General features: G+C 42.1%; 2 protein-coding genes across 2 annotated transcripts; both read left to right on the forward strand.

Annotated features, from left to right (window-relative positions):
* The first annotated feature begins 4,627 nt into the window (after positions 1–4,627).
* Positions 4,628–6,437, forward strand: LOC115586264 (uncharacterized). The gene is made up of 4 exons (XM_030425146.1): positions 4,628–5,256; positions 5,580–5,745; positions 6,018–6,246; positions 6,330–6,437. The coding sequence occupies exons 1-4, from the start codon at positions 4,738–4,740 to the stop codon at positions 6,421–6,423; spliced, it is 1,008 nt and encodes a 335-aa protein (XP_030281006.1). The 5' UTR covers positions 4,628–4,737; the 3' UTR covers positions 6,424–6,437.
* On the forward strand, positions 6,433–10,067 carry LOC115586263 (uncharacterized). The gene is made up of 9 exons (XM_030425145.1): positions 6,433–6,456; positions 6,598–6,896; positions 7,012–7,102; positions 7,177–7,293; positions 7,410–7,485; positions 7,589–7,846; positions 7,973–8,144; positions 8,407–8,555; positions 8,641–10,067. Exons 2-9 carry the CDS (start codon positions 6,643–6,645, stop codon positions 8,829–8,831), a joined length of 1,308 nt encoding a protein of 435 aa, XP_030281005.1. The 5' UTR covers positions 6,433–6,456; positions 6,598–6,642; the 3' UTR covers positions 8,832–10,067.
* The last annotated feature ends 17,200 nt before the right edge of the window (positions 10,068–27,267 follow it).

The raw sequence follows: 27,267 nt of genomic DNA on the forward strand, positions 1-27,267 counted from the left end.
ATTTAATCTTACTTAGTGTGAAGAATACTAGTTTTTAACCTGAGAAATCTTTATCTAGATTGTAAAGCTCGTGCCCACCTCCTCCTCCGCTGCGTCAACCCCCTCCACTCCACCAGCTGCTGCATCAACCTCCACCACTCCACTAGCTGCTGCATCTGCATCATCTACTCCACCATCTGTGTCCCCTGCCGGTAAAACATGCCCGACATTTAATCAGCATAAAAAAAATTACCTTGTCGAAGCTTGCCTCATTCCACAATCGCTCGCCAAGATACTTACAACACCCACACTTGGCCAGAAAGCTGGTGGGGTACGGCGTCGGTTGCCCCTACAGGCCAGGGTAATCACCAGTGACGAGTATGTTGCTCATCTTGACAGGCTGGAGGCCGAGGAGAAGGAAAAGGAGGAACAGAGGAAGAAAAGGAAAGCAGAATTGGAAAGAAAGAGAGGAGAAAGGAAGGCCAGGCAAGAAAGTTCCAAAAGAAAATGCAACCCTTCACTGGACAGTGCCGGCCACTGTGCAATCTGCCGCAACACAGCACCACCAGGGTTAGATGCAGACATCGACGAGTGGGTCCAGTGTGAGCTCTGTGAACTGTGGTTTCACTTAGCTTGTGTGGATATGGATGATGTCCCGGATGGAGAGTGGCTGTCTCACAAATGTAGTGTGAATGTAGTGTGAATGTAACTGTTTGTTAATGTGTCTCACACACACACACACACACAGATTAAATATTGTATATAGCATTCTAACACACACAGAGATTAAATAGTGATTACATGATGTATATAGTATTGTCTCACACACAGATTAAATAATTATTAAATAATGTATATAGTATTCTCGCTCTCTCTCACACACACACAAGTTTAATGTATATAGTATTATTCAAAGAAAAGTTAATTATGGTTACATATTATATGATGTTCATTCTTGTTTTTGTTTATTTGCTATGTGGGGAAAGGGGGGGAAGAGTTAAAGTTAAAATGTTGTGCTTTTTAATTCTCTGCTTGGTTTTACATTAGCAGTATTTCTAGCTATATAACGTTACAATATGAATTTAAATTCTGACAAAGTAATTTATCAACGTTAATACAGTTAATTAGCAGCTTTTTGGAGTGGTGCACTGCCATTTTGAACACATGGCCATGACTATGACACTACGCCACTTCATATAAGCATTTATCAACAAAAAAGTAATGTAGAAATGCTTAGAAACAAGAAATATACAATATCTGATTGTTATTCAACTAAAATGAGTGTTTTTATGATGTTAGAAATGACTTCTTCTTACCTGTCCGGAATATCGTGCGTTGAAATGGCCAGCCATCTGGATTACAGTGTTGGACACCGTGACTACCGAGTGTTTTTTCAAAATTTCTCCCAAAGATTGGCTCAAAATGTGTCAGTCAAACTTTGGTATGCATGTAAGACCTACCCCCAGAGACATATAAGCCAATCAGGCTTATCTTTCGCGCATTGATATTTTATGGGACTTTTACTGTGCGAAGTGCAGGCACACCGTGAGTGTACGTTACAGGTTAACATTACCAAAGATGTGGTTTTTGAGACGATCTGTTGTGCCTTCTAACGTTACGTTTATTTTATTGGTTTTGTGTTGCTGAATGGAACTGATTTTGTAACTGTTAGGTAGCTAGTTAGCTAACAATTGCTGACATCATTTTGCGGCTTTTTCACATAGATGTGGTGATTAAAATGTACCCTGAGTGTCCACATTATCCACAAACAGCTACAGAGACCAAGGAGACGCTGCATCTCCTGGATCTCAGCAGCTGTCCAGTTGCTCATCTTAAGGTCCGCGGATGACATGATGGACTGAGTGCTGTGATCAGCTGTTTCTTGGTTTTAAAACTCCCGGACTGTGGGTCGCACAACAGTGCAGGTCATCGACACCTCCACCCCTCTCACGCAGGGGCCGGCACTTTTACGCCTCGTTTTTAGATAACAGTGGAGGCGGAAATAAGTGTACCCGCCAAGGCGGAAAATCGGCGGACCAAAACAGACCCCCAAATTGGCGGCCTCTGTCTAAAAACGCGGACTGAGCCGCAAAAAGGACGGGCAAATTGGTGGCCTGCTGCCCTCTATAAAAACGGCTAATTGTTAATGCTTATAAAGGTGTTCAATTGCTAATGCTAAGTCCGCGCTCGCGATTAGCGCTAGCGTTGCTAACGCTAAATTGCTAGCGCTATTTTAACTAGCTTAAGATGCAAGTTGTCCAGTAAGCTGTATTCAGGAAGACGTGACCATGACCTAATTGACTTATTCATTCTCTACAGCCTTCACCTTATGTTAGCTATAGCCGTCCTCTCAGACACAGTCAGTCAACTTAACGGTTCTCCACCTTCTGTGATGTCACCAAGGAACAGTTACGATGCAGTTTTGTGTTTTTGACTTTTTTGAGGAGGAGACAGCAGACATTGGATGTTGTTCCTTCATTTCCAATGTGAAGGACCGCTCTTCTCTTAATAATGAGGACTGGGATTTCTCCAAGATTGTCATGGTAAACTGGCCCAATGGCAAAGCTCCTCCAAAACAATGTCTGGCCCGTATAAAATATAAAATAAAAATTTAAAAAAATAAAAAATAAAATAAAAATAATATTGCTGGTAAGTCAAAATTAATAACTTGTATGATATTAAGAGGTTTATAGTTATAAAAATGTAAGCCAGTTACCATATAAAATATTTAATTAACCCGTGCTAGATGTACTTAAGTATAAACATGACATGCTCTAAGTTCAAGATTTAAGTTAGCTTAACGTTAACGTTACAACCTTATGCTGAAGTCAGTGAATTGGCAGTAGAAAAAATATATCCATATATCTGTTGTTTAAAGGTATAATTTATGTTTATAGCTTAGAAATTATCAATGTCAGGGCTAATACAACTCAAGCAAGGATCCAGTTGATCCAGTCAGGAGAAAACGATGCTAATAAGTGCATGAAGATAAATTGAAGTCTGATGGGTGCCAACAGGCAGTACATAGAGGCAGTGTATAAAGTTATATTATCATCATTTATTCATTGTCATGAATGAAAATCTGGTGAGAGAGAGCTCAGATTATTTAAGTACCAGTAGTTTTTTTTTTGTTCTGCTCAGGTCCCAAAAAAATATTAGATATTTTTTGAAGACACTGATCAAATAAGAATCTGAAAATGAGGAGATTCACATTCCAAACAGATTGAATTGTCTTTGTGCATAGAATGTATTATTGAAATGAAAATGAAACGATCGAAGATCATAACATGATGTCATTGCTCCCACCCCTTATCTCTCTTGTTCATTCTTGCTCTCTTGCTTTAAATCAGATCAAATACAGTAAATACACCCTCAATAACACTCAATAAAGTGTTATTGATGGTGTATTTTTTTAAGTTGCATTATGCTGTTACTATATAATAATAAATATTTTACCCTTAATTCCCCTCTGCCTATTCCTGTGTAGATTCAAGACTGGATGAAGATATGATCCGACACCGTGATAGTCTTCTTGGTAAAAATGTGTCCTTTGGGCAAAAGAGACCGGTGATGACACCAGAAAGATATAGGCAAGAGACAACTGCCCATATTCCAAAGGTCAGCTATTCTACCCCCAAACATTTGTTTAAAAACATGTATATAAGGCTTATATCACTAATTGCAATTATTTTGAAAATCTTTTTTCATTTCTTTGCAGGAACCACCAGCCAAAAAAAAGAAGACTCCACCAAGCACTGACCTTGTGTCAAAACGAATTCAAAAACAAAATGCAGAAAAGCAACAGGTAAAGGTACTGACAACACCAGCTTATTCTTACCATTTATTAGCACTTATCAATAAAAAATGTTTATTAACTTTTTGTAATTAGGCACCCAGCACTGAACAACTTCTACAAGCGAAACTGAAAGAAAAGGAGGAGGAGATCATGACCTTAAGGAAAGAGTTAGAGGCAGCCGAGACTCAGTTGAGGGGGATGCAGTCTCTTGAGGCTCTTTTGAATGGTACACTCCTATTACTGAAACAGTAATGGTCTGGGCTGTAAAACCAAAAGAAAGAGTGACAAGGGGATAAAAGGCTAAACAGAACTTAGAGGAACTGTAGTGTTGTAGAGTATTTAAGATTTTTTACAATGTCATGCATTACAGAGTATATTTCTCTCAGATTTTTCTAAAGAAAGAATCTAAATTGTAAGTGCAGAACTTCAATGATTTTAGTACTTTTCCACCTTTGAAGTAGTCAGGACAAATCATACTTGCACTTTCAAACTACATACTGTAATGAAAATTTGGGGATAGAGTTGTTGATAAGATAGATTAGTCTACCTATAGGACAAGCTAGCACTGGCGATGAGCTATAAAAAAAAAGTAATTTCCTAATCTGTATCAATTTACCCTGATGGTTCAGAATGTAATCATGACATAAAATGCATTCTGTATGTGAACCAACATTCTTAGATCTTATCTATGCCAAGTTTTATTGATTTGCTGGTAAGGTAAATTACAAAATGTATTTAACTATTACTTTTAACTTAAAGAGCATATTGCAGGTTAAATTCTTTACAAAATGCATGTGTAATCTGGTCCAAAAATTACCTTTTGAAAAGTTGATTGAGGATTTAAAATTTCATTCAATACCTTAGGGGAGATATTTAACCAAAAAAGTGACAGTTTTAAGCAAAGTGCCAAAAAACGCTTTTTTTTCAACATCGCGTCATATTACGTAACGAGAGGGAGTTATATGCTAGCAGCTGCCAGAGCTCAGTGTGGGAGTAGGTACGTTATCAGTCAGAGCGGTTGTGTTGTAATAAGTCAGTGTGTTGTCAGTAGTTTTGGATTGCCTTTATTTACTATCAACATGGTAAATTATTGCGTTTGTGGAGGTTGCACAAACTCCAGCCTGTCAGGACACCGAGTCCACCGGTTTCCTGACAGGAAAAAAAACGGTGCTATCTTCCGTGCCTGGGTCCGTTTTGTGCAGCTGAAGAGACGGGACTTCTCCTCTGCGTCAGCTACGAAAAACGCGGTCGTTTGTGGCGCTCACTTCAGACCGGAGGATTATCATCCAAGCGACCTGTTGGAGTTCAACGTGGGATGCCGAAGCAAGAACCAGGTGCGACTCACCCCCGGTGCGGTGCCTTCGGTTCCCACAGCTTCAGCCGGACCGCTGTCAGCAGCAGCTGCTGGTGCTGCCGCTGGCGGGAGACATGGTCACGGATCAGGCAGAGACTCAGCTCGGCGTAAACGCGAACTGTGCACTGTAAGTCTTGTTTCTAACATTTGGTAACTACCTACTTACTCAACATAATGATTTGATTCATGAGAAGCAATGTGACATGTATAGGTTGTTGTAGAGGAGTGCAGCTAGCTTTCAACTCCCAAGCTAATAAGCGAGCAATGCCAGCTCACGCTAGCTAACGCTAGCTAATGCTAGCTAACGTTTTTTTTTAAAACAAATTTTTATAGAACCTGTCTTATGCAAAGACACTCGGTTTGCTAATATTACAACCGTCAGATTTAGTTACCGCCCAGTGACCCTGTTTGCACGCATTCATAATGTATTTAATCTGTTATATTTTGAAGGATTTAGGAGACATTGGCAGTGATGAGGCGGGAGAGATGACAGCCATTTCTGCTGCTGCAGCGCAGGTGGACACAGGGCAAGAGGCTTTCCCTCCACCGGGCCCTCAGTCATCTGCACTTCACTGTGGCTCACAGTGCAACCTCAGACCTTTTCATCGTTCATCAGGTAGTGTAACATCACTCATATATAGAAGTAATTGTATATGCCATTTATGTACAATGTTTGAGGGGAAAAAAAATTGAAAATCTCTCTGTTTAATGCAGGTTGGTACAATTCCAACACTATCTGACCTCCTTTTTTAACACATGATTGAGTGAACACATTCTGTGACAGAACTGTTGTATGGGATTGCAGGTTGGACAGGGGCATCTAGTAAACCAGCCACTGAATGTATGAAATTACACAATTATATAAAGAAGGACCTCTTTTTATTCTAGCTGTCCAGGCACAGCCCAAGATGGTCAGTGTGGGAACTCAGACAGAAAGCTCTGAGAAACAAACATCTACTCCACTGCCCAGTCCTGTGCACAGCGATGATGAATCGTCCTCTGTTTTCATGGGAGCTGCTGGAGACATCTCATGGATCCCAGAGGAAGAAATGAGAAGTGACTCATCTGATGAGGAACTCTCAAATCCGCCTCTGCAGGACTCTCACCGTGACCTCACGTAAGACTTCTTTTGATTTTAGATTATGTGTATGACCAAATTGCGTCTTCAGTGCAAAATAATAGGTGATTTTCTTTATTCAGGGCTGCTGACAAGTTCATTGTGTGCGAAAGCCAGCTGATGTCTCTTTTTACCAACTGCCCAGCCTGTTGTGGGGAAACTCAAGGAAACATTTAGACTCAGGAGGGAACTTATGTAGAAATAAAGCAGGTAAGACTTTCTTTGTGATTTCAGATGGAAAACTAAGTTGTATCATAACTTGTATATATATTTGTATGTCTAGGTCTGTTTATATACTTTTTTGTTAAGGCATAGATTGGTAATTTTCTGCCTTTCACAAATGTCTCTCAGGTCTGTGCCGCATGTGGGTATCAGCGTTTCTGGCAGAACCAGCCCATGCTGCACCGAAATATGCCAGCCTGCAACCTGTTACTGAGTGGAGCCATCCACTTTTCAGGTTGCATGGCTACCCAGACGATTAGGATGCTGAAGCTGTTTGGGCTTCAGAGCATCAGCACCAGCACCTTCTTTCGCCATCAACGCCTTTACACAGTCCCAACGATTGTGCAGGCGTGGCAGAATGAACAGGCAGGGATCATCAAAGACCTGAATGAGATGGGGGGTGGACTGATCCTGTCTGGTGACTGCAGGTAGCACACCTCTACTTATATCAATATAGAAAGCAGTTCAAAACAGATAAATATAATTTAATATATCAGATTTTGTGCTTACATGTCTGAATTTAACTGTTTTTGTAATTTGTAGGTCAGACTCCCCTGGCCATTGTGCCAAATATGGCACATACTCCTTGATTGAGGACAGAATCAACAAGGTGTTAGATCTTCAACTTGTCCAGGTAAGTTAACATTATCAGACACATGAACCACTTATGTAGTGCAAGATAATGACATCGCTTAATGTTTTACACAGAGCTCAGAGGTCCCAAATAGTAGCTGGTGTGAGCTAGAGGGTCTTAAGCGCAGCGTAAGGTTTCTTGATGAGCGACATATGCATGTGTCAGCCCTCATCACGGACAGAAATCGACAGGTAAAGATGAGCAAGAACAGAATGTACCAGTGTCCATTGAAAATCTTGTTGATGACTCTGTTTGAAGCTAAAATTAAATAAAACATCTTTTTAATGTGTTGTATCCCCTGGTTTAGGTTGCTAAGTGGGTGCGGGAGGAGCTGTGCCCAAAAGGAACCCGTCATTTCTTTGACATTTGGCATATTGGCAAAAGTATGTTTCTTGATGAATGTAGTTTTGTTTGGGTTGTCTATAATCAAATTTTTTGTTGGTTTGTTATTTGTTTTTTACATTTTGTGTTTCTGTTTTGAAACAGGTCTAGGGAAAGCTTTGGATGCTGCTTCAAAGGAGAGGGAGTGTGAAGATCTGAAGCTGTGGAGGCCAGCTGTTATAAACCACCTTTACTGGGCTGCTGCTTCCACTCCTGATGGTGATCCAGATGTGATGGAGGCCAAGTGGAAAAGCATGGTCAACCATGTTCAGGACATCCACGAACATGGCACACCAGCGTTTCTCAGCTGTGCACATCCACCTCTGGAGGGAGAAGCAAGGAACAAGCAGTGGCTGGAACCAGGTACAGCATATTGAATCTTCATTGTTCAATGTGCTTACTTAATAAACATAAATGTAATACAAATCACAGCTAATAATGATTATACAGTCTTGCCTCATCATCAGAACAAAATTTGTGTTTATGCAGGATCAACTGTAGCAATAAAACTGGAACATGTAGCTACAAGAACAGCACTGGTAAAGGATGTTCGGCAGTTGTCCCCACAGCATCAGACCTTTTCACTGGAGGCCTTCCACTCCCTCAACCTGCACTTTGCACCAAAGCACACTGGCTTCTCCTTCCTTGGGATGTACAGCAGGTAAGTATGTGATTGTGAAATAATGAGTACGGCTAAAACTATAGGTACAATTTATTGCAGGTATGTTGTATTAGACTGCATGAGTTTTAGCTTGGTGAACCCTCTCAACGGTGAATGATTTTTTCTATTTGAATACTTTGTTCTGTAACATTGCCCTAGGTCACTACACAAGAAAAATTAGGTCTTCAAATTTTCTACATGATGTTTTTACTTTTGGATTTATTCACACGAACAACTTGTGACTTTCTACTTTTTACTACAGACTTCTCTTGGCAGCTTTGCATTTCAACAGCAATGGCAGCAGAGAAGTTGCTCAAACCAGTGATGGTGAGGTGTATTATGCGGTTCACTACCCACGGTTTCGCAAAGGTGGCTGGGTAGTTCGCCCTGTCAAGGAAAAGCCATCATATGGTTAGCAGTTTCAGTCAGTTCCTACATATAATTGTGTCAGTCCATAAGTCAGTGAATGTGATCTAAATTTTTTATCCTTCCCCAGCATATGCATCAGCCCTCATGGAGTCTCTGAGGGTCGAATACACCAGGTCACCACAGGCTCTACGAGAGCACAGCACAGTTCTGTCCTCCTCTGCACCTGCGCCCCTTTCCAGATCCATACAGAAGATCAACAAGGATGAGGCTGTTGGCGTGTACCTTGCACAGCATTCACGATTTAATACAAGACGTTGATGCCCCCACAGAGGCTTGCCATACTCAAAGTACACACACAATGTGACTTTCTATATATTTTTTCTATATTTGGCACATCTGCATAAAAGTTGCAGTGTTGTGTTGTACAGAATGTGCCTAATTTTAACTTTATTTATGAATATAATTTATGAAGAACATGTTTGTTAGCAGTCTTAAACTGCTGCTGCATGCAGGGTTAACCATCAAATGCAGATCTGCTTGAGATGTGCACACGAAAAATCAGACATTGCTCTTGAATTTTGTTTCAACATAAGTATTTAAAAAACAAACAGCAGAACTGTGAAACATGGATCAGGCTCAGTTCTGTTCTGGTTCTGCTTTGCTGCACCTGGTACACAGTGTCTTGAATCTGTGAAGGGTTCAATGAAATCTCAAGAAAGCCAAATGTGCTGCCCAGTGTCACAAAGTCCAGTCTAGGTCAGAGGTCAGGGGTCGTCTAACAGGGTAATGACCCAAAACACACAGCAGCTACAAACATCCAGGAATGGCTGCGAATAAAACACTGGACTGTTCTGAAGTAGCTTCTTCTATGAGCCCTGATCTAAATCCTGTTGAACATCTGTGGAAGGCGCTGGAACATGCAGTCGGGAGAAGGAGCCCTCGAACCTGAGTCAGCTGGAGCAGTTTGCTCACGAGGAGTCTACAGGTGCAGAAGTCTGACTAAGAGTTGCAGAAAACACCTGACTGCAGTGATTGGCTCAAAAGGTTGTGCAACAAAATATAAAGTTCAGATTAAGTTAAGGGTACCATCATTTTTGTCCAGGTCAGTTTCATTATTAATTTCCACAATTTTCTATTAATGTATTGTCACCTTTGTCAGTTTCAAGTTATTTCAGTGACAATTGTAGGTTTCTCTTCAACAGGACCAATTTTGTCCACTTGCGTAAATGATCTACAATTTTGAACACATATTCAGAGAGACACTTGGTAATTGTGATTTGTTTTTTTATTATTAATTTCCACCCAAATGAGGCCATTCAAAACCTTTATAATCTCCTCCTTCCTCTGGAAACTGCTTTCTAATGGCAGACACAACACAAGCAGGTAGAGGCTTTCTGATGTGCCTGCCCAGAATGCCATAGGCCCAGCGGACAAATCTGCCTGTATGCAGTGTATCGGTATTGCCTGGGGATAGGGACAAAAAATTACTATGGCATCAAACTGTGACACAGGTAGTAATGATTTTTTATTTGTATTAATTTTTTGCATTTAATTGTTTATATATATATATATATATATATATATATATATATATTAGTGCTGTATAATTTTATATATTTACAATTCTGTGTTGAGCCTTATGAACTTTTGTTCTGTTACACTTGTGTACTAAATGACAATGACATAAATATAAGCAACTTGTACTTCTTATATGTGTGTGTGTGTATATGTCTATCTATCTATATATATATATATATATTATATTATATATATATATCTCAACTCATCAATTGGCTATCTACAGTCACCGAGATTGTATTGTACAGTCACACTTGTACAATACAATCTAATTCAATCCAATATAACAACTCTGCTTCAAATTCTACACTTGTGAAGTGTAAACATTTTCAGTGTTTGTAAATACTTCCAGGAAGGTGCTCATTCTACTTCATATTTATTAAGTCATACAAAGTGATGGTGGTGCATTATATTGACTGGTGCTTCTAATATTTCGCCCCTGTTGTGTGATTACCGAGTGAACACAATGTTGGAGACACCTTTCAATATACTGCACCTTTTACCATTATTTATAAAACTATTACACACACACACACATATATAGTGTTAAGAAAACAGAATAAGTGAAAGAACTCTGAGTAATAAATTACTTATGCCCTAAACCTACTCGTGTCTGCTGGCCTGGAGAGGTCCATGCTCCTGTCTGTAGTGCATGTAGGCTACCTGCAGCACAAAAGGATTGAGGCAGCACGCCTCAAACCCTGGGTGCTGTGTTAGACACTGCACTTCTAGCCTGGGGGTGACGGTGTCCACTAAGGCCCAGTACGCATCTGCCTCTCTGCAGCACATACTCTCCTCGGCTGTGGACATGGACTCGCATTTCCCACACAAGCACCTATCAAATAAAAGGTGTGTCAGGACAGTGTTTATCTCGCCTTTTTCTCACTCTCTTTCTCGCGGGCGGTGATGGTAAAGCGCTACTAACGAGTATGAGACAGGACGTAAACAAACTCTTTAGTTTCTGTTATTGGTACTGTAAGTGTCAATACTCAGGCCTGTTTTAGATAACCAATGCTAGTTTTTATTGCCTGATACATGATCGTAATGTGTACGATATTTTGACAGGGTTCTCCCCAGAAATGTTTAGTATAGTACTGCACCGCCAGCCGGGGGGTGGAAGAGACTGTCGTTATCGCCGTCAGCGGGGGGGGCGTCTGTCCGTCCCCCGGCCCCTCGCCGTCAGCCGGGGGACGGAGACGGACGTACGAACGGACGCTCGTCACCGTCAGCCGGGGGGCGCTTTTTTACGAGAAGACACGGCAGCCCACAAACACTCGCAGCTAACTGTTCCGCTAACTGGGGAGAACCCTGTGTGATATGAGCACAACATTCATATCCGTAGCTAATGCGTATAAGCTAACACCGGTCTCTCACCAAGACACCTGCCCTACTCTCCACTGATTCTCCTGGCACCACAGCTCTATCTCTCTCCTCTGGCCATTAATTCTTCCCGCAATCTCTCTCTGCTCTCTGGGTTGCACAACGGGCTCGTAGTTATACGGCTGTGGTCCGTCGTATGTGTAATTGTACACATTGAAAGTTTCCTCGGGGTCAGAACCGGCACCAGAATCCATTGTTTTCCTATTGTTCAAATCGACCGCTCTCCCTCTGCCTACGTCACTTCCGGTCAAGCGTTTTCAAATGCGGAAGTAAGATTTTATCACAAAAACGGCCACCAAAGCCTAAATACGGCATGTATAAATATAATTTTGTTAAAAAAATGTTCCTACATTATTTTTCTAAACATTGATGTAAGGGGGGTTCTAACCTGCAATATGCACTTTAAGTGCTTTTGTATTTGCCCAAATAATATTTACTAGACAAACCCAGGTTTGTCCAATTGTCTCATCTACAACAATGAAAAAATCAAATATTGCACACACTCAGTCACATGAACGTATAGTCTGATACCTTTATAATACTTATAGCTCAAACTGCAGTTACAATAGCAGTAGAGGTATAAACAAAGAAAATATTTGTGTGTTTTCTTTACTTTGGATAATTCTTGGCAATGCTACTCTTCATGGGTGTTTTCAACTTTCCAGCCATGGAGGACTACTGGCACCATGAGTCACATTTCAGTGTGATAGCTGATATCATGCCAAGGAAAAGATTCAAGCTGTTACGCCGGTTCATTCACTTCAATGATAATCAGCAGTGCGACGGCAGTCCAGATAGATTCTACAAAATCCGCCCCCTTTTTGAGATGCTTCGTGAGCAGTGTCTTCTGATCCCATCCACTTAACAGCACAGTGTTGATGAGATGATATTGGCATATAAAGGCACGAGGGCTGGCTCTCCCCGCCAATATATTGCCAACAAGCCAGATAAGTGGGGCTTTAAATTGTTCTGCCGGGCCAGTTCATCTGGCATCATTCATGACCTACTGCTTTATCAAGGGGCATCCACATTTTTCAACATTACTCTAACTGAGCAGGAGGAGGCACTACCTCTAGGGGCCAAACTGATGACAACATTATGCAAAACCATAACAATGCCACGGCTGTCCATCGTCTTCTGTGACAACTACTTCACCAGTTTCGACTTGGTCCAGAACCTGCATGCAAACCTGGGTGTCAAGTGCATTGGCACTGTCCGACCAAACCGCATGGCTGGCACAACCTTGAAGACAGATAAGGAGCTGATGAAGGAAGGACGTGGAGCTTTTGACTACAGGTCTGCTGAAGGGCTGATCGCAGTGAAATGGTTTGACAACAAATGTGTCAAGTCAAGGCGATGGTACTTTTCCCTGTTTGGATACATTCTTGACCTGTGCACCTCAAATGCCTGGCTAGTCTACAAGAGGGACTGTGGCCAACTGAACAAAAAACCGTAAGAGTGGGACATACCATGACAGCCGTGGCCGCTGGGAAATTCCCAACCTGCAAGGGAGCACCCAGTACAAGATTTTTAGTGCCATGGGCACTCTGGAGATGGAGTTGTTATCCGTCGTGTTTCTTCTTTGGACTATTATTCACTTTCCTGCCAAGTTTCGATTATACAGCTTTACAACTGCAAGAAATATCCCATAGAAAATGAATGGGAGGAGGTCAAAAAACAAGCAAATTATTGGACTTTTTCAAACATCTACTGCTCTAGCGTACGTTAACCTAGAGACTCCATTTAAACTTTAAAAAGTAAGCAAGTCTCATCTATTGATGTAGTATTCCACATTTCAATAAGTATTATAGTTTTTGAACACTCACTGTTCAATGGCCATGATAATTTTTGGAAAAAAATTGAGTTTATAATGGGTTTTAATGGGATGGAATGTCGACTACTAGAGTGCATGATGTCATAGCTAGAGTGAAGGGAGCAGTTTTTCTCTTTTAAAAAAGTTTTGTTTAACTCATCCTCACAGCCAAACAATTCACACAACTGTTCACACATACTTTTTTCAAATGCTTGGAGGAGGTCAGTTCAAGACAAACTTTTTTCCTTGTTTTTCTTTTGATATTAAAAAGAAAAAAAGTTTTTTGAAATGTGTACAGTTATTTCAAACAAATCTGTGTAAACAAGCGACACTGTATACCATACCTTTGAAAGACTTTGCCACAGGATTATTTTTTCCAAGCTTTTCGAGAATGGATGTGGGCTCATATCCAATAAAAGGCTCTGGCAGATGGGTGTCAGTTGACCTTAAAGTCTGTGTAAAGCAAAATCAGCCATTTTCTTTTAAACACATTAAATAGGTCATAAATGTGTTTACTTAAAACATGTAAAAGCCATTTGACCATTTAGAATTTAATTTTGGAGCTAGGCTCACAAACTGTTTTTCAACATTTCTGTGTTCAGGATTTAATGGGCGGGTCAGAAATCATGCAAATCATGGCCGCGTTACGTAACGCTGCCATATGATTTGCATAAACCCGGCCCTGCTGCGGAAGTGGTATAAATACGTTCAGTGCGTCAGCGGTTCTCCCACTCGCTCTCCAGTCGTGGATAGCATTGCTTACAATAGTTTGCAGCTGGCTAACCAGCCAACCAGTCAGCTAACCAGTCATGTCTCCTCCACATCGCTTGTGCATCTTTCCTAGATGCCACAGTGTGCAGGGTGACAGCGCTGTTAGCTTATTTAAGTTTCCGGGAGGACAACGTAAGGAAATGATTTTGTCAAGAGGAGCTAACGTTACTGTGGGGAGTTAAACATCACCACCATCACCCATCTCTGCAGTGTCCACTTTACCCCAGACAGTTTCAGCAACTATCACCAGGTAATGTCTGGATTTCTGCAGAGTCCGTTGATGCTGGTCACTGGGCATAATGTGGCCACCGCAGCCGACCCTCTCCGTCCCGCTGACAGCGGGCCCCACCGGCGGTATGTGGCGGTAGTATATGGGCTGCATTATTGGTGAGCCGTCCTAGTGTGAACGGATAATCTGGAGGCGGGGAGCGAGGGCGTGTCGGTCTGACAGTCTGATAACTGCACAGGTCCTTCACTTAACTAAACACAGAGAAATGTCCCACAAAGCAACGTTACATGACCAACAAAAGTAACGTAGTACCTGTAACTGTCTTTGGCAACTATGAGGAAAACAAATACCACAGCTGTATGTGGAGAAGCGTCTGTCCTCCTGTCCGTCCTCCGCCTGTCCTCCTTTCCGTCCTCCCGACTCTTCTTCACATTTCTGCTCAGAAAACAGCGTCTGTCACCGGCAAAGACTTTAACTCACCGAGTGTTTGTGACGAAAATAAATCACCGCGACCGCCAGCCCTCCTGACCAAGAATTCAGGGAGCTCTCCCCCAGAAAACAGCCTCCGTCCCCGCGACTGACAGAGTCAGACAGCGCCCTGTTTACTGATGGTGATTATGTATAATTATGTAATTTAGCGCAAAAAACTTAACTCCGTCACTTTCCAGGATGTTTGGTGGATCAGGATCTTAATCACTACACATTATAACAGCATCCATATGATTATAAACTGTCCGCGGGTTTAGATAGACAAGGGGAACACCTGGGGAAACACCGACGTCATTAACATGACGTGTACCGTCATGCTGTAGGCTGCGTCCTTGTGCAGTACACGGAAGCACCCCCCCCCCCCCAAGCGTTTCACAGCAGAAAGAAGTCCTTGTTTTTCCATGATTTTGAGACCTAATTTAATACACTTATATACTATACTAATTTTATATACCTAATTTTATATACTTATCTTACGCGGTAATATTACCGCGTAAGATTACTCCTCACTGAAAAAGTGGTCAGATTAGAGTAACGCGTTACCGGCATCACTGCACGGGCTCGGATAGGTCGGTCAGGCTTGATTTTTTTTGGGCCAGATCTAAGCTCTAAGTGTAAGTGTGTGCTTATGTATGTTGTAAATAATGTACATTTGGGCAATTAAGTGCATTTTGCTGAAGGTGCAAATCCTGAAAATGATTTTACATCGTGCATCCTGTCATGCCCATGTAATGTTAGTAAATGTTATTGCATCTAATCATGACATGATTTGGCCTCATTCCCTGGAGTCTATCTGACAGCACAATGATAATCTTCAGTTAATATTTTATGTGCACCAATATAGCTATGACAAGGAATTACATGTAGACTGGGGTTTTACGTTTGTGTGTAATGTAAAACATAGACTGTGAGGAACGAGGCTGAGCACTATCAGTGTCTGACTCAGAGTCAGTTTCTGGCTCTGATGGCTCAAACAGGTCGGGCTGGGTCTGGTCGATGATGCTGCTAGCTTCCATTGTTACTGTAGGTTGCGTCCTTGTACAGTACACGGAGGCGGCTCCCCTCCCGCGCGTGGGCGTGGTTCCAGCGCCTCTAACTGATACGCCCCCAGCGTTTCACAGCAGAGAGAAGTGCTTGTTTTTCCATGATTTTGAGACCTAATTTTATATACTTGGCAATTTTTTTCATCTTTCAAATTTGGCTCAGTGGTCAATGACACATGATTCTGTGGTGTGACAAACTCAAAACAAAAATTCTGCTTTACACGGACTTTAAATCAAGAAGCTTCATGTTTGGTCCTGACAAGTTCTTCCCGTTTCTTATGAGTTTCTCCGGCTTGATGAAACAGGACAAGAACTCTTTAAGGAGTATTTCTTGCTCATCATGCACTTTGTGGATCTTCGGCTTCTTGCATGGAAAGAGGAGGGTGTTTTGTTTAGCATTGGAAGGAAGAGACGCATAAAAGTGTAGCTCAAGCAGAGTTCTCCTCTCTCCTCGAAAAACACCTTTTTTGAGCTTTGCCTCTTCTGCATAATTTAAGAGTTGAGGATTCTGTGCTGTTTCTCACCTTCTTGTAAATTCTAACTAATCTCATCTTCCCTTTATTTGTGAAGTTTTTGGACCTGATTCGCACCTCCTTCCAGAACTCCTTTGTGCGGGTCTGGTCTGTTTCTTGTAACCCACGCTTTTCAAGGATGCCACTGACTATGTATTTGTATGTTGCCCTATCTTCATTGCCCAGGAAGGCATAGTAAAAGATGATGAATGCATACCACATGCGCAATGTGTCCAGGCTCACACCCATCACTGACAGCTACCTGTGTGGGATGTATCGCTCAGGCTGTGAGGCATGGATTCCGAGGATGATGGAAATTTATGAAAATACTGGCATAAATCGTGCGCGCTATAAAACATCCACGGCGCAAATAAAACATCTGCGCGCACAAATCAAATACCCGCAAGCGCTTTTTTTTCCCCAAGCGCTTTTTTCCAAGCACTGGCGAGATATATTTCATCCTGCATCTCTGCCCCCTGGAGCAATATTGTGGCCTGCGAGAAGAAAAAAAAACTCGCGCGCGCGCAGACTGCTTGCTCGCGCAACACTCCTCTCCTCGCTCGGGAAAAGTTTCACTCGAGAATATGAACAATACAGTTTTACCAAAAAAAAAAAAAGTCTGTGTGCAACAGGGTCCAAGTTACAAAACATTATCAGCATTTTATCAGATTAATGTCAACGATGGAGGAAAAAAAAGACAGCACTCGGACAAACATACTGAAGTTCATTGCTCTGTGTGACATTTTGCAAACATTCAAGTCAGGACATTCAAGCTTTCAAGTCAGGACAATACTTATCATTCAGGGCTGTGTGGTTTGTCTCGTTTGTCCTATTGGTGTTGCCGTACCCTGCTATCCGATTGGCCAATACGCTCAACCAATTATTCGGGGATACAATGGTGATTGGCATGCCCCCAAGCCCCGCCACCTTACTGACAAAAACGGCCATTAAAAAAATTCACTCGCGTGCGAGCAGAGTGAAAGTTTTCCTGAGCGAGGAGAGGAGTGTTGCGCGAGCGAGCAGTCTGCGCGCGCGCGTGCAGGGAAAAGTATTGCGAGCGGACTCTGCGCACGCTCGAGCTGTTTTTCTCCTCGCAGGCCACAATATTGCTCCAGGGGGCAGAGATGCAGGATGAAAAATAGCTCGCCAGTGCTTGGAAAAGCGCTTGGGGGAAAAAAATGCGCTCGCGGGTGTTTGATTTGCGCGCGTAGATGTTTTATTGTGCACGCGCGATTTATGGCAGTATTCTATGCCCATACCCATCTCTCATGTCTGCTGACCATCTGTGGTCTTTGTAAAGATCTGAGAGCAAAAATTACAGCACATGAGTCCATAAGAATGGAGACCAAATTATCCCACGGCAGACCCATCTTTTCACACCCAATATCCTTTTGTACATTTTGCTTGTCGCCTCATCAATGTTGAGGGAGAAGGAGACACTTCTTATTTCCTCCAGCACTTCTTTCTTGAATTGTCTTTTTCACACCATGATTGAGCTTGTATGAGGCAGAGGTCCTGTCCATAGATAGTTCTGCAAGAGCTTCTGGGTCTTTTGCCAGCCCCTTTGCTTTATCATAAGCCATGGTGTGACTGATTGAATTCTCAGCAACAAATCCAAGAATAAGTGCCTGTAAGGTAATAAAAAAAAAAAAAAGAAGTGTTTTCAGGTGCAACTGTACATCCTAACCTCTAATAAGTCTCTTCTTAGTAATTATACAGTACATACACACAAACAAAAACAGACAATACCCTGTCTATTCCTGCCTGATGGCACCTTTAAAATCACACTACATTTAATATTTTACACTCTTTTGCAATTACAAGCAAGTTGTTCACTGCTATTTCTACTTATGCCACATAAAACCAAAACCAGAAAATTAGTCAGAACTTATTTGATCCGATGGTGTTATATGGATGCGCATGTTCATAACCCAGCTAGCCACTGCCACTGTATGTTGTGCCATTAGCAGTAAAGCTAGACTTAACAAACAATATACTGGTTCTCCAGTTCTACGTAAAACCATTTCACGGTAATAGAGATCATCAATAAAGCAAATGTTTCCATGTTGGCTTCATTGAACTTCAATGTAGTGCTGGTTACCATTTAGTATAGCTAGCCTCTAGCTAAGCAATAACCAACCTGTCTTGCAGGGTTTAACGTACCTTTGCTAGCCCAGAATCGTTTTACATTAATGTTAATGGCACCATGACAAAAATGATCAATGGATGCTTACTCGCATGTTGGTGTCACGTACATCACATTACTGCATGAAAATGTCTAATAATCTCATACAAACCATAAGCCAACCCCAAATTTTAAATACTATTATTTTCTCCGTTGTCTCGTGAAGTCAGGCTATTCTGATCAAGCTATGACATCTTCTCAAATGTGCAGGTGCTGGCAGGGATCTTGGAGACTGAACTGTGCTGGGGGTTGGGTCCTTTAAAGCCGTACCCAGGTGCTCCTAATCAGCTGAGCTGGGACTTTCAAATATGGACAGCAGCAGCATTTCCACTTCAAAACAGAAGAGAATGATTAAAGGCCTAGACAGGGCCGAGACACATTTTATTGGAGGAGTCAAAAGGAAAAAAAAACAATCTGTGAAACCATTACACCTTATAGCTGGCTAAGAAATGCCTCAGAGGAGAGGGCTCTTCACATTTTATCTCTGAAAACTTGTAGCTTCTCCGTTGCCTCCTCTGATAAATGCCCCAACAAGTGTGTTTGCATCATTTTCAATTCACTGTCAAAATAAGAACGAACATTAAATAAAACGTTTCAATTTGATGTTGCAATATACTTTATTGTAGATGAAAATGTGCATGTTCCATTACACATTGAAATATGTCTATCATCAATTCTTTATATATTAATCTTACCATGGTTCATATTGTGGGCGCCTTTTGAACCTCGCCACAGCCTCTGGCACTGTCAAGGTGTACTTTTCAACCAGGGTGTAGACTGTCACCTGGACAGGATGATTGACATTTGTTAAATTAAAAAACAGTCACAACTGAATGTAGCCTTTAATTATGTTTTGTCTAGTTTGATATCACACCCTTATGACAGTCTTACCCCCAATTTCCACTGGATACGTGTCAGCTACGTAGCAGCTCAGATCCAGTTTTGCTCCGCCGTCCGCCCTCCGGCAGTCCCCACCGGTTGCGATTTGAGTCCGCCACGGCGCAGTATAGTAGACAGCTGGCTCACGAGGCAGAGGAGTTCCCGCGATAATCACATAATCACTCATGACCGCAGTTATAGGTCTGTGTTATTAAAAACAATAACACAAAGTGTTCCCGACCGAAGGATTAGCAGAAAAGCTTGTGTTTGTCTTTTTTTTCCAAGATCTGTGTGCTGGTGTCAACACGGAGTGTTTTATTTGAAAGGTAACCGGATGCTGTTTATTATTTTAGCGCTTGACTTCCTGTCTGCTCGGTGCTAAATTCAGCTGAATTGCTGCGTCGTGCTCCGGCATCCGCCAGGTATAGGCAGTGGTGGACAGTAACGGAGTAAATTTACTTGAGTACTGTACTTAAGTACATATCCAGAGGATTTGTACTTTACTTGAGTATTAGATTTCTTTGGTACTTATTACTCTTACTTGAATACATTTTCAAGACAAATATTTTTACTTTTACTCGAATTAATTTCTAGGAAGGCTGAAAAGTACTCGTTACTTTCAGGTCTGCTCTTTTTTTTTTTTTTTTCTAAAATACTATTGGACACAAGCTGTGTTTGTCAAAGAAGGAAACCTATCACAGTGCACGCTCTCCACCGGGATCTACGTAAAAGCAGAAATACGTCATCCCTCCCCATAAGGATACCACCAAAGTAGCCACGCTCTCGACTGCGTTTGTCAACACAAAACCGCGACAATGGCTGCATCAGATGTAGTTTTTTGTAAAGCAGTGATTCTCAACCAGTGGTCTGGGGACAACATTGGTCTTTGAGGGGGTTCCAGTTCCCAACTTAGCTAAATGATAGAGAGTTAGTTGGACGGTGCAGGTTCATTTGGTTACAGTTTTAATGATTGTTAATAAACATCTGCATCTGCAACATCTGCTGTCCCATTCATTTTATTTGTTTTTATAGGTGTTTCTGCAGGCTTTATATAACATTGTGGTTCTAAAAGCAAGCACATCAGTGCAGGTGGTTTCAAAGAGTTAATTCTCAGAAACAAGAGTTAAAAGGTCCTTAAATTCATTTAGAAAAAATTATAGTAATTCATTCATGTGGAAAATAAGAAATTTACTCTTACTTTTACTTAAAGTAAATTTAAAAGCATGTACTTTTTTACTCTTACTCGAGTAACATGTCGACTGAGCTTCTTTTACTTGTAACGGAGTAAATTTTGACCAGTAGTATTTGTACTCTTACTCAAGTACTGGGGTCGAGTACTCTGTCCATCTCTGGGTATAGGAGTCCTGCGTATCTGTGCCGGAGGGCTCCGGACTGCCGGAGCTGGGACGGAGCAGATACGCAGCGCAGCGGACCTGGTGGGGATTGACACATTGACTAAAGTGAAACGTATCTGCTCCGCTGGCGTGGCGGAGCCGCAACGCAGCGGACACGTATCCAGTGAAAATTGGGGGTTAGAGTGCAATAGGCTCTGTAAAATTTGACAAAAGGAAAAAAAAGTAATATTCTAAGAAAGCAGGTCTGTATGCTTTTTCCAAAAGTGTTCCGATGTCTCTGAGGCTCCTTCCTAGAGGCTCTGAGGCGAGGGGAGAGCACCGATGGCTGAATATCATCCTCAGAGTTTACCGGTGAGTCCACAGAAATATTAACTTCAGTTCTGTTGGTAGCCTTCCTCATCGGATGAGCAGCCATATTTAATTCGGTTACACTCACTCTCACTTCACTCAGAGTCCTATCACGGCGTGTTCTAGGAGATGTCACATTACATATAGTGGTGATTTCCTGTGACGGAGGGAGAGATGAGATGGAATCTGAAATTATTGTGGCGACATTGTAATGTAATGTATATAAAGAAAAATAATACAGTATTGTGTTACAATAACAGAATGAAGTAAAGCCAGTCTAATGTTTCACAATTTCACTAGATGCAAGAAACATGTTTTCGGAAATCCATCTTTTTTCAACCATATCTGTCAGGACTTCTTCTTCAAGGGTTAGGGTTAGGGTTATGGGACAAAAAGACATGGATTTCAGATGCATGCACTGAAATCCCATTACGCCACTTCTTCTTGCGAACCCTCCTGCCCGTCTGCATTGCTCCACCTCACATAATACTTAATGTTTGTCTCCCCATGTACATTTTTGGACGTGAATTGGTGCAATCGGCATAGAAAAGGTTCTTTGGACGGCGAATATCCCATTCTTTCTGTCTTTGCATCGCGATGGAAGATGGTGACTTGATGGTATGTCAACACTTGATGATGTGTGACATCTTTGAATGTGTACTTTAATGTTTTTTTTATTAACAATCACATTACAAAATGTACATGTGGATTTCTGGGCCCTTGATTTGAATACTTTTAGATTGCTGCTATTAGGAAGAGTAAAAATTGCTGGGTAGGAGGTTTTGCTGGCTATGAGACACTGGAGGATGGAGACCCGCTGGCAGCAGCAGGGGTGGAGGAGCCTGCAGAGGTGGAGGAGCCTGCAGAGGCACTAGGGGCAGTAGAGGTGGAGAAGGCTGCAGAGGCACTAGGGGCAGCAGGGGTGGAGGAGGCTGCAGTATAGATGGAAGATGGAGAGACAAAGCAAACATATTTCAAATGAAAACTGTTATGGGGCGTTCAGACCAAACGTGACAGACGCTAATACAATCGCTTCAGACGCTTAATTAGCGCCGCGCCAGACGCTCCATTCGTGCCGCGTGATCATTTTGGACTATTCGCTTCATTCGCGTCATTCGCGCTTGCCCGCTCATTTTTGAACCGGTATTTCTCAACCCGCTGTCTTTCCACGTCTATTATGGCTGATATCACCACCGTTGCTGCACTGTACCTGCTGTCCAAGAAACGCCGGAAAACCACCCGCCGTCGTGTTTGGATTCATGAAGTCCTCCGGAGACACACGGAGCTGGGGGAATTTCACTGTCTCCTCCAGGAGCTCCGTCTGGATGACGACCGGTTCCATCAGGACCTCAGGCTGACCGGAGCCCAGTTCGAGGACCTGTTAGCTCGGGTCGATGCCAGGATCTCCCGCCTGTCCATCTGTCTGAGGTGAGTTGCGGTGTTGTACAGCACCGGGTGCCCACACACAGCTACAACTAGCTTCTCCTCCATCGTTGCTCTGAGCAACCGTAAACAACCGCACGTGATGGAAGTGACGTCGTCGGCTTGAACTCGTCGCTGATTGGATGTCGCGGTGCGATGCCGCTTGAAAAGTTGGATATTTTCAACTTTATTCACGCCGCACCAGACGCTTCATTCGCGCCGCGCCAGACGCTCCAGACACGCCGCGCCAGACGCTCCATTCGCCCCGCCGTCGCCTGAATCGCGTGTCATCGCGCCATTTACATTGATTTTCAATGTATGAGTTGCCGCTCCATTCGCGTCTATCGCGTTCGGTCTGAACACCCCTTGAGAAATGAAGTCACATGTTAAAAATAAATCAATATCTAAACAAAAGAATACCTAAAGCAAAGACATTGTGTCAGGTTGGGGTTTAAAGGGGAAGACTATGGAAAGGGGAGGTGGACTCAAACGCAGTTACTCACAGGAGGCGAGGGTATGGGGAAACAAAAGGCGAGCTTTCATTTAAAAGCTGAACGATGCAAGAACAAAAGGGAGCAATACCAAAAACTAGACAAAACGGACAAAAGCAAAGTAGCAACCAAGACAGCTGAACAAAGTGAAAACAAAAAGGACAAAGTACAAATCGAAAACAAAGTTTCGTTTCGTTTTCTTCCGCTTTATCCATGCGGGTCGCGGGTGATGTTACCGCTTTTATACCACCTTTTTTCAAGGTGGAGCGGGGGTACTGGGGCCAAATCCAGTGACTCTATGGGCGAAGGCCAGGGTACTCCCTGGATGAGTCGCCAGCTCATCGCAAGGCCCTTACTGATGGCAGTGGCTGCCACGAAGGTGCCAACTGCACATCAGGAGCAGTGTTGGGGTTGGGGTTCAGCATCTTGCTCAAGGCTTGTAACTCAGTCCCGCCCTGGGGAGCCAGGGATTCGAACCAGTGACCTTCCGGTCACTACTCTTCAGCTCTACCCACTGAGCTACAGCTGCCAACACATACCATGGGGAGACTGGAAGGACATGACAGGAACAGGACCATTAAAATGAACGTGAGCATGAGCGGAGGCAGACAGATACATACAATGACCGGACAAAGAAAAGAGGTACAGCAGAGATTTAACACAGACACTAACGATCAGACAAGGAACAGGTGATGAGAGAGAGGAGGGAGGAGGCCAGGTGTGGTAATGAGTGGGGAAAGCACAGAGGAGAAACATGGAGGGAAACAAAACTACAGACAAAGGGAGACAGGGGAAAAAACTTAAGACACTTAAAGGACCAGAGGCACAACAGGGGCATGGAAATTCAACAAGGGAAATACACAGGGGAACTTGGACACATGAGACATGGAAAAACAAAACACGAGACACAAGACAAAAGTCATGGAAATCAAATGCAGGAGAATACAAGACACAAAACCAAAATCTGAACATAACAAAAGGACATGAATCTACAGTCATGACACATTGTTGCTGGTTTGAACATGGCTAATGAGGAAGCCTCGTCTTGGGACTGTACGGCCACCATGGCAGCAATGGTTGTAGTAGCCCCAGAATAAAATTTCCAAAATATATACAAATATGCAATACTGATAAATGCAAAGGCAACAAAAAGGGTACTAAAATAGAGTCCTTTACACTCCTACCAAATCATGAGTGATTGTTGAGTGTTGATGAGCCGTTAATGAGCCGTTGATGAACCGTTGGGACTGCGCAGACTGGCCTGATGACTTCAATTTTGACAGGCGAAGCAGTCTGACATTAAGGTCAAGCTCTTACTGAAGTAGCCCCAGAAGTACGATGGTCTGACTCTTTAACTGCTGTTTCATGGCTTTTAATAGTTCCACGTCACAACGTAAGAGCTGCGCAAAGAAACAGCAAAACATTTCCTTTCAATCTTTTAACTGTTACAGAACAAAACAAATATTTACACACTTCAGCTGACCTCAGTTAAACCAACAACAAATAAATAACAGATCTCATACCTTGTTCCCTCTCTGGAGACACTAAACCATACAATATAAATCTTCTTGACACTTCTCCGTTAATCCATCTTCTGCTGGTATCAGACGGAGCACACAGAAAACCTTGCAAACATAGCACAGTAACGTCCTGATTTTTGTTTTCAAAATAAAATTTCAATTTCAAAATAAAAAATCTAAAATACATACAAATATGCAATACTAATAAATACAAAGGCAACACAAAGGATACTAAAATAGAGTCCTTTACAATGGTAGTGTGGCGTTTTCACACACCCCGCCTTTCCGAAACCCCGCTGTTCCGAACATAGACTTCAATACATTTTAAAACATACAAACAAACAAAAAGAAATTACATTTACAAACAATTTGTGCTAAAATGAAAAGCTAATATGATGTTCACTATTAAAACATTGATGCACGTTAGTATAAACTCCTCAACTTAAATAAAGATCAAATTTACAACATTTCACAACAACTGCATGGACTTCTCTAGGTTTGAAATTAAAACATACCTCCATGTCGAACAGCTGGCTTTTCATGTGTTTGCAGATGCACCACAATATTTGAATACTCGCCAGTTTTTAAACAGACAACATATTTGTGTTTTTCATCTTTAAAAAATGGCAGAAGTACTTCATCATCCATGCAGATGGTTGGATGGAGCTGAAAGCAAACATAAAAGTGTTTTTTTTTTTTGTTTCATCATGTTTTCAGTTTCATCAAAAACACAAGGGTCATACAACCTCATGGTCCAGTATATGGCCAAATAATTTCTGTTACTCTGACAAGAAACCTGTTGTTGATGGCACATGGTTAAACATTCAGTAGAATCCCATACACGTGGCCTTCACTGCACTGCATTTGTTCACTTCTTTATACATAATGTTTAGTATGCTGGTAGAATGGCTGTTGTTTAACCATCTTTGTTATCACGACCATGTCTTTGCTATGGCCTGTTTATCTATTCAGGGTGATGTGCGTTCATTAAGTAACTTTAACTTTTGTGACTGTAGAAACTGTGCAGGTTTGTGTTTGACTGTAAATTTGAACAACAACCTCAAACAAACTAATCATGGCACAACACAAATGCTTGTGGACAAGCTCTCCGTAATACTGATATGGCATGTAAGGTCACAGTCGAGCTGGTAATCATAATCAAAGTTACCGATATGGTGTCATTACTCATTTTAAATTGCTGCACTAGACCACGCTGAAAGTAATGTTTTTTGAGAGGAGGATGTGCATGTGGCCTTTAGTGGAGGTGCTCGAAGAGGAATGAAGAACAGCCAGCGCCACAAGCCCAGAAGCCCACCAAAAACAACTGCTTTATTGACTACCTTGAGTCAGCTGCATAAATGACTGGGCAGCACTTTGATCCATGTTATATTTCTTGATAATCTTTAAATAAATATCTAACATATGAAGACAGTCACAGACTCCATTATCTTATGTGCATGGACAGAACTTGGTGGCAGTTTGCAGAGGAACTCTGTCGAGTTGCGTATGTTTTGAATCTACAGGTTTAGCCTTAGAGTTGCAGGTGTCAACTTAAGGGGGGTACACACATAACGATAATCGGGCTGATTTTACTCCGATTTTACCCCTTCCTGACCACGGAAGATAATCTTCTGTCTTATAAGATTATCCTATACGATTATCCTGTGGTCTGCGGTGTGTTAAGAGTCAATTTGTCCCGATAATTTGCTCGTAATCGGGTCGCGGCTGACAATCGTAAATGTTCCATAACTGACGTGAATGACGCTCTCTTATAGCAACTAACTTGCTGTTGCCTATATTATATGTCAAGAAACATCTGAATCACACAATATAAAACTAGTTTACTGTTTAAAAAGTACAAACGTAGGAAGCAAGTACTCACCCATCTTTTAACCGGGTAGTTAGGTCTCTCTCCAGTCGGATGTCGAGCGGACAGCTGATGTGTTTCCAGGGCAACAGACGCACATAGTCAACGCTTTCAGTATGGATAGAGAGCGTCAGATGTGACACGATTGTCGGACGCTCGCTCGCATCGCTTCCAGTTAGGACACGGTGTAAGTTTGTCACCAGAAGCGGTTATAACAGTTGTCTACATGCGCTCTCGATTCGCGCAGTACCTGGAGAGCAACTGCACAGTTTAATATCTCAAATTGATTAATCTTGTTTGGATTGACACATGATTTATATATTTTCTGAAGTTAACTAAAGAGTGCAAAAGAGTGCAGACCCTTTCATAAAATATTTATATAAAGAGTTTTAAGCCTAGAACCAAGCCAACGAACTACGAGATCAATCGTGACCATAACACATTTAAGTCGGCGCAAAAAATAAAATTGGCACTTCGTTTTAATCTGTATTTAGAAATACTGTCTAAATAATAATATCAGACAATCTCCAAGCAATGATAAAAAGACATCAGTGGGAATCAACCCCGGGTCTCTCGCGCGGCAGGCCGACACACTATTCCTGCGCCAGTTCTTCAGATGCACTCTAAAGTAACCGAAAGGGTTTATAACAGTTGTCTACATGCAAGCTACAGCAGTTACTAACTTCTCTTTGTCTACATGCAAGCTACAGCAGTTACTAACTTCTCTATCATCACCACAAGAAAGTGACAGAACTGATATGAAATTGATATGGAAATTCATCGAAACACACGTCATAAACATGTCATTTATTTTGACACCGGTTTTGCCACTTACACCAGTGAAAATGTGCAACACAAACAAGCTGAGTGAC

This window comes from Sparus aurata, chromosome 8 (genome assembly GCF_900880675.1).
Source record: "Sparus aurata chromosome 8, fSpaAur1.1, whole genome shotgun sequence".
NCBI lineage: Eukaryota > Metazoa > Chordata > Actinopteri > Spariformes > Sparidae > Sparus > Sparus aurata.

Bases quoted from the DNA above. Each gene is read 5' to 3' on its own strand.
- LOC115586264 (XM_030425146.1), top strand. From the start codon at position 4,738: ATGCTAGCAGCTGCCAGAGCTCAGTGTGGGAGTAGGTACGTTATCAGT. The intron at 5,257-5,579 runs GTAAGTCTTGTT...TATATTTTGAAG, and splicing joins GTAAACGCGAACTGTGCACT to GATTTAGGAGACATTGGCAG. The intron at 5,746-6,017 runs GTAGTGTAACAT...TTTTTATTCTAG, and splicing joins ACCTTTTCATCGTTCATCAG to CTGTCCAGGCACAGCCCAAG.
- LOC115586263 (XM_030425145.1), top strand. From the start codon at position 6,643: ATGCTGCACCGAAATATGCCAGCCTGCAACCTGTTACTGAGTGGAGCC. The intron at 7,847-7,972 runs GTACAGCATATT...GTGTTTATGCAG, and splicing joins CAAGCAGTGGCTGGAACCAG to GATCAACTGTAGCAATAAAA. The intron at 8,556-8,640 runs GTTAGCAGTTTC...ATCCTTCCCCAG, and splicing joins CAAGGAAAAGCCATCATATG to CATATGCATCAGCCCTCATG.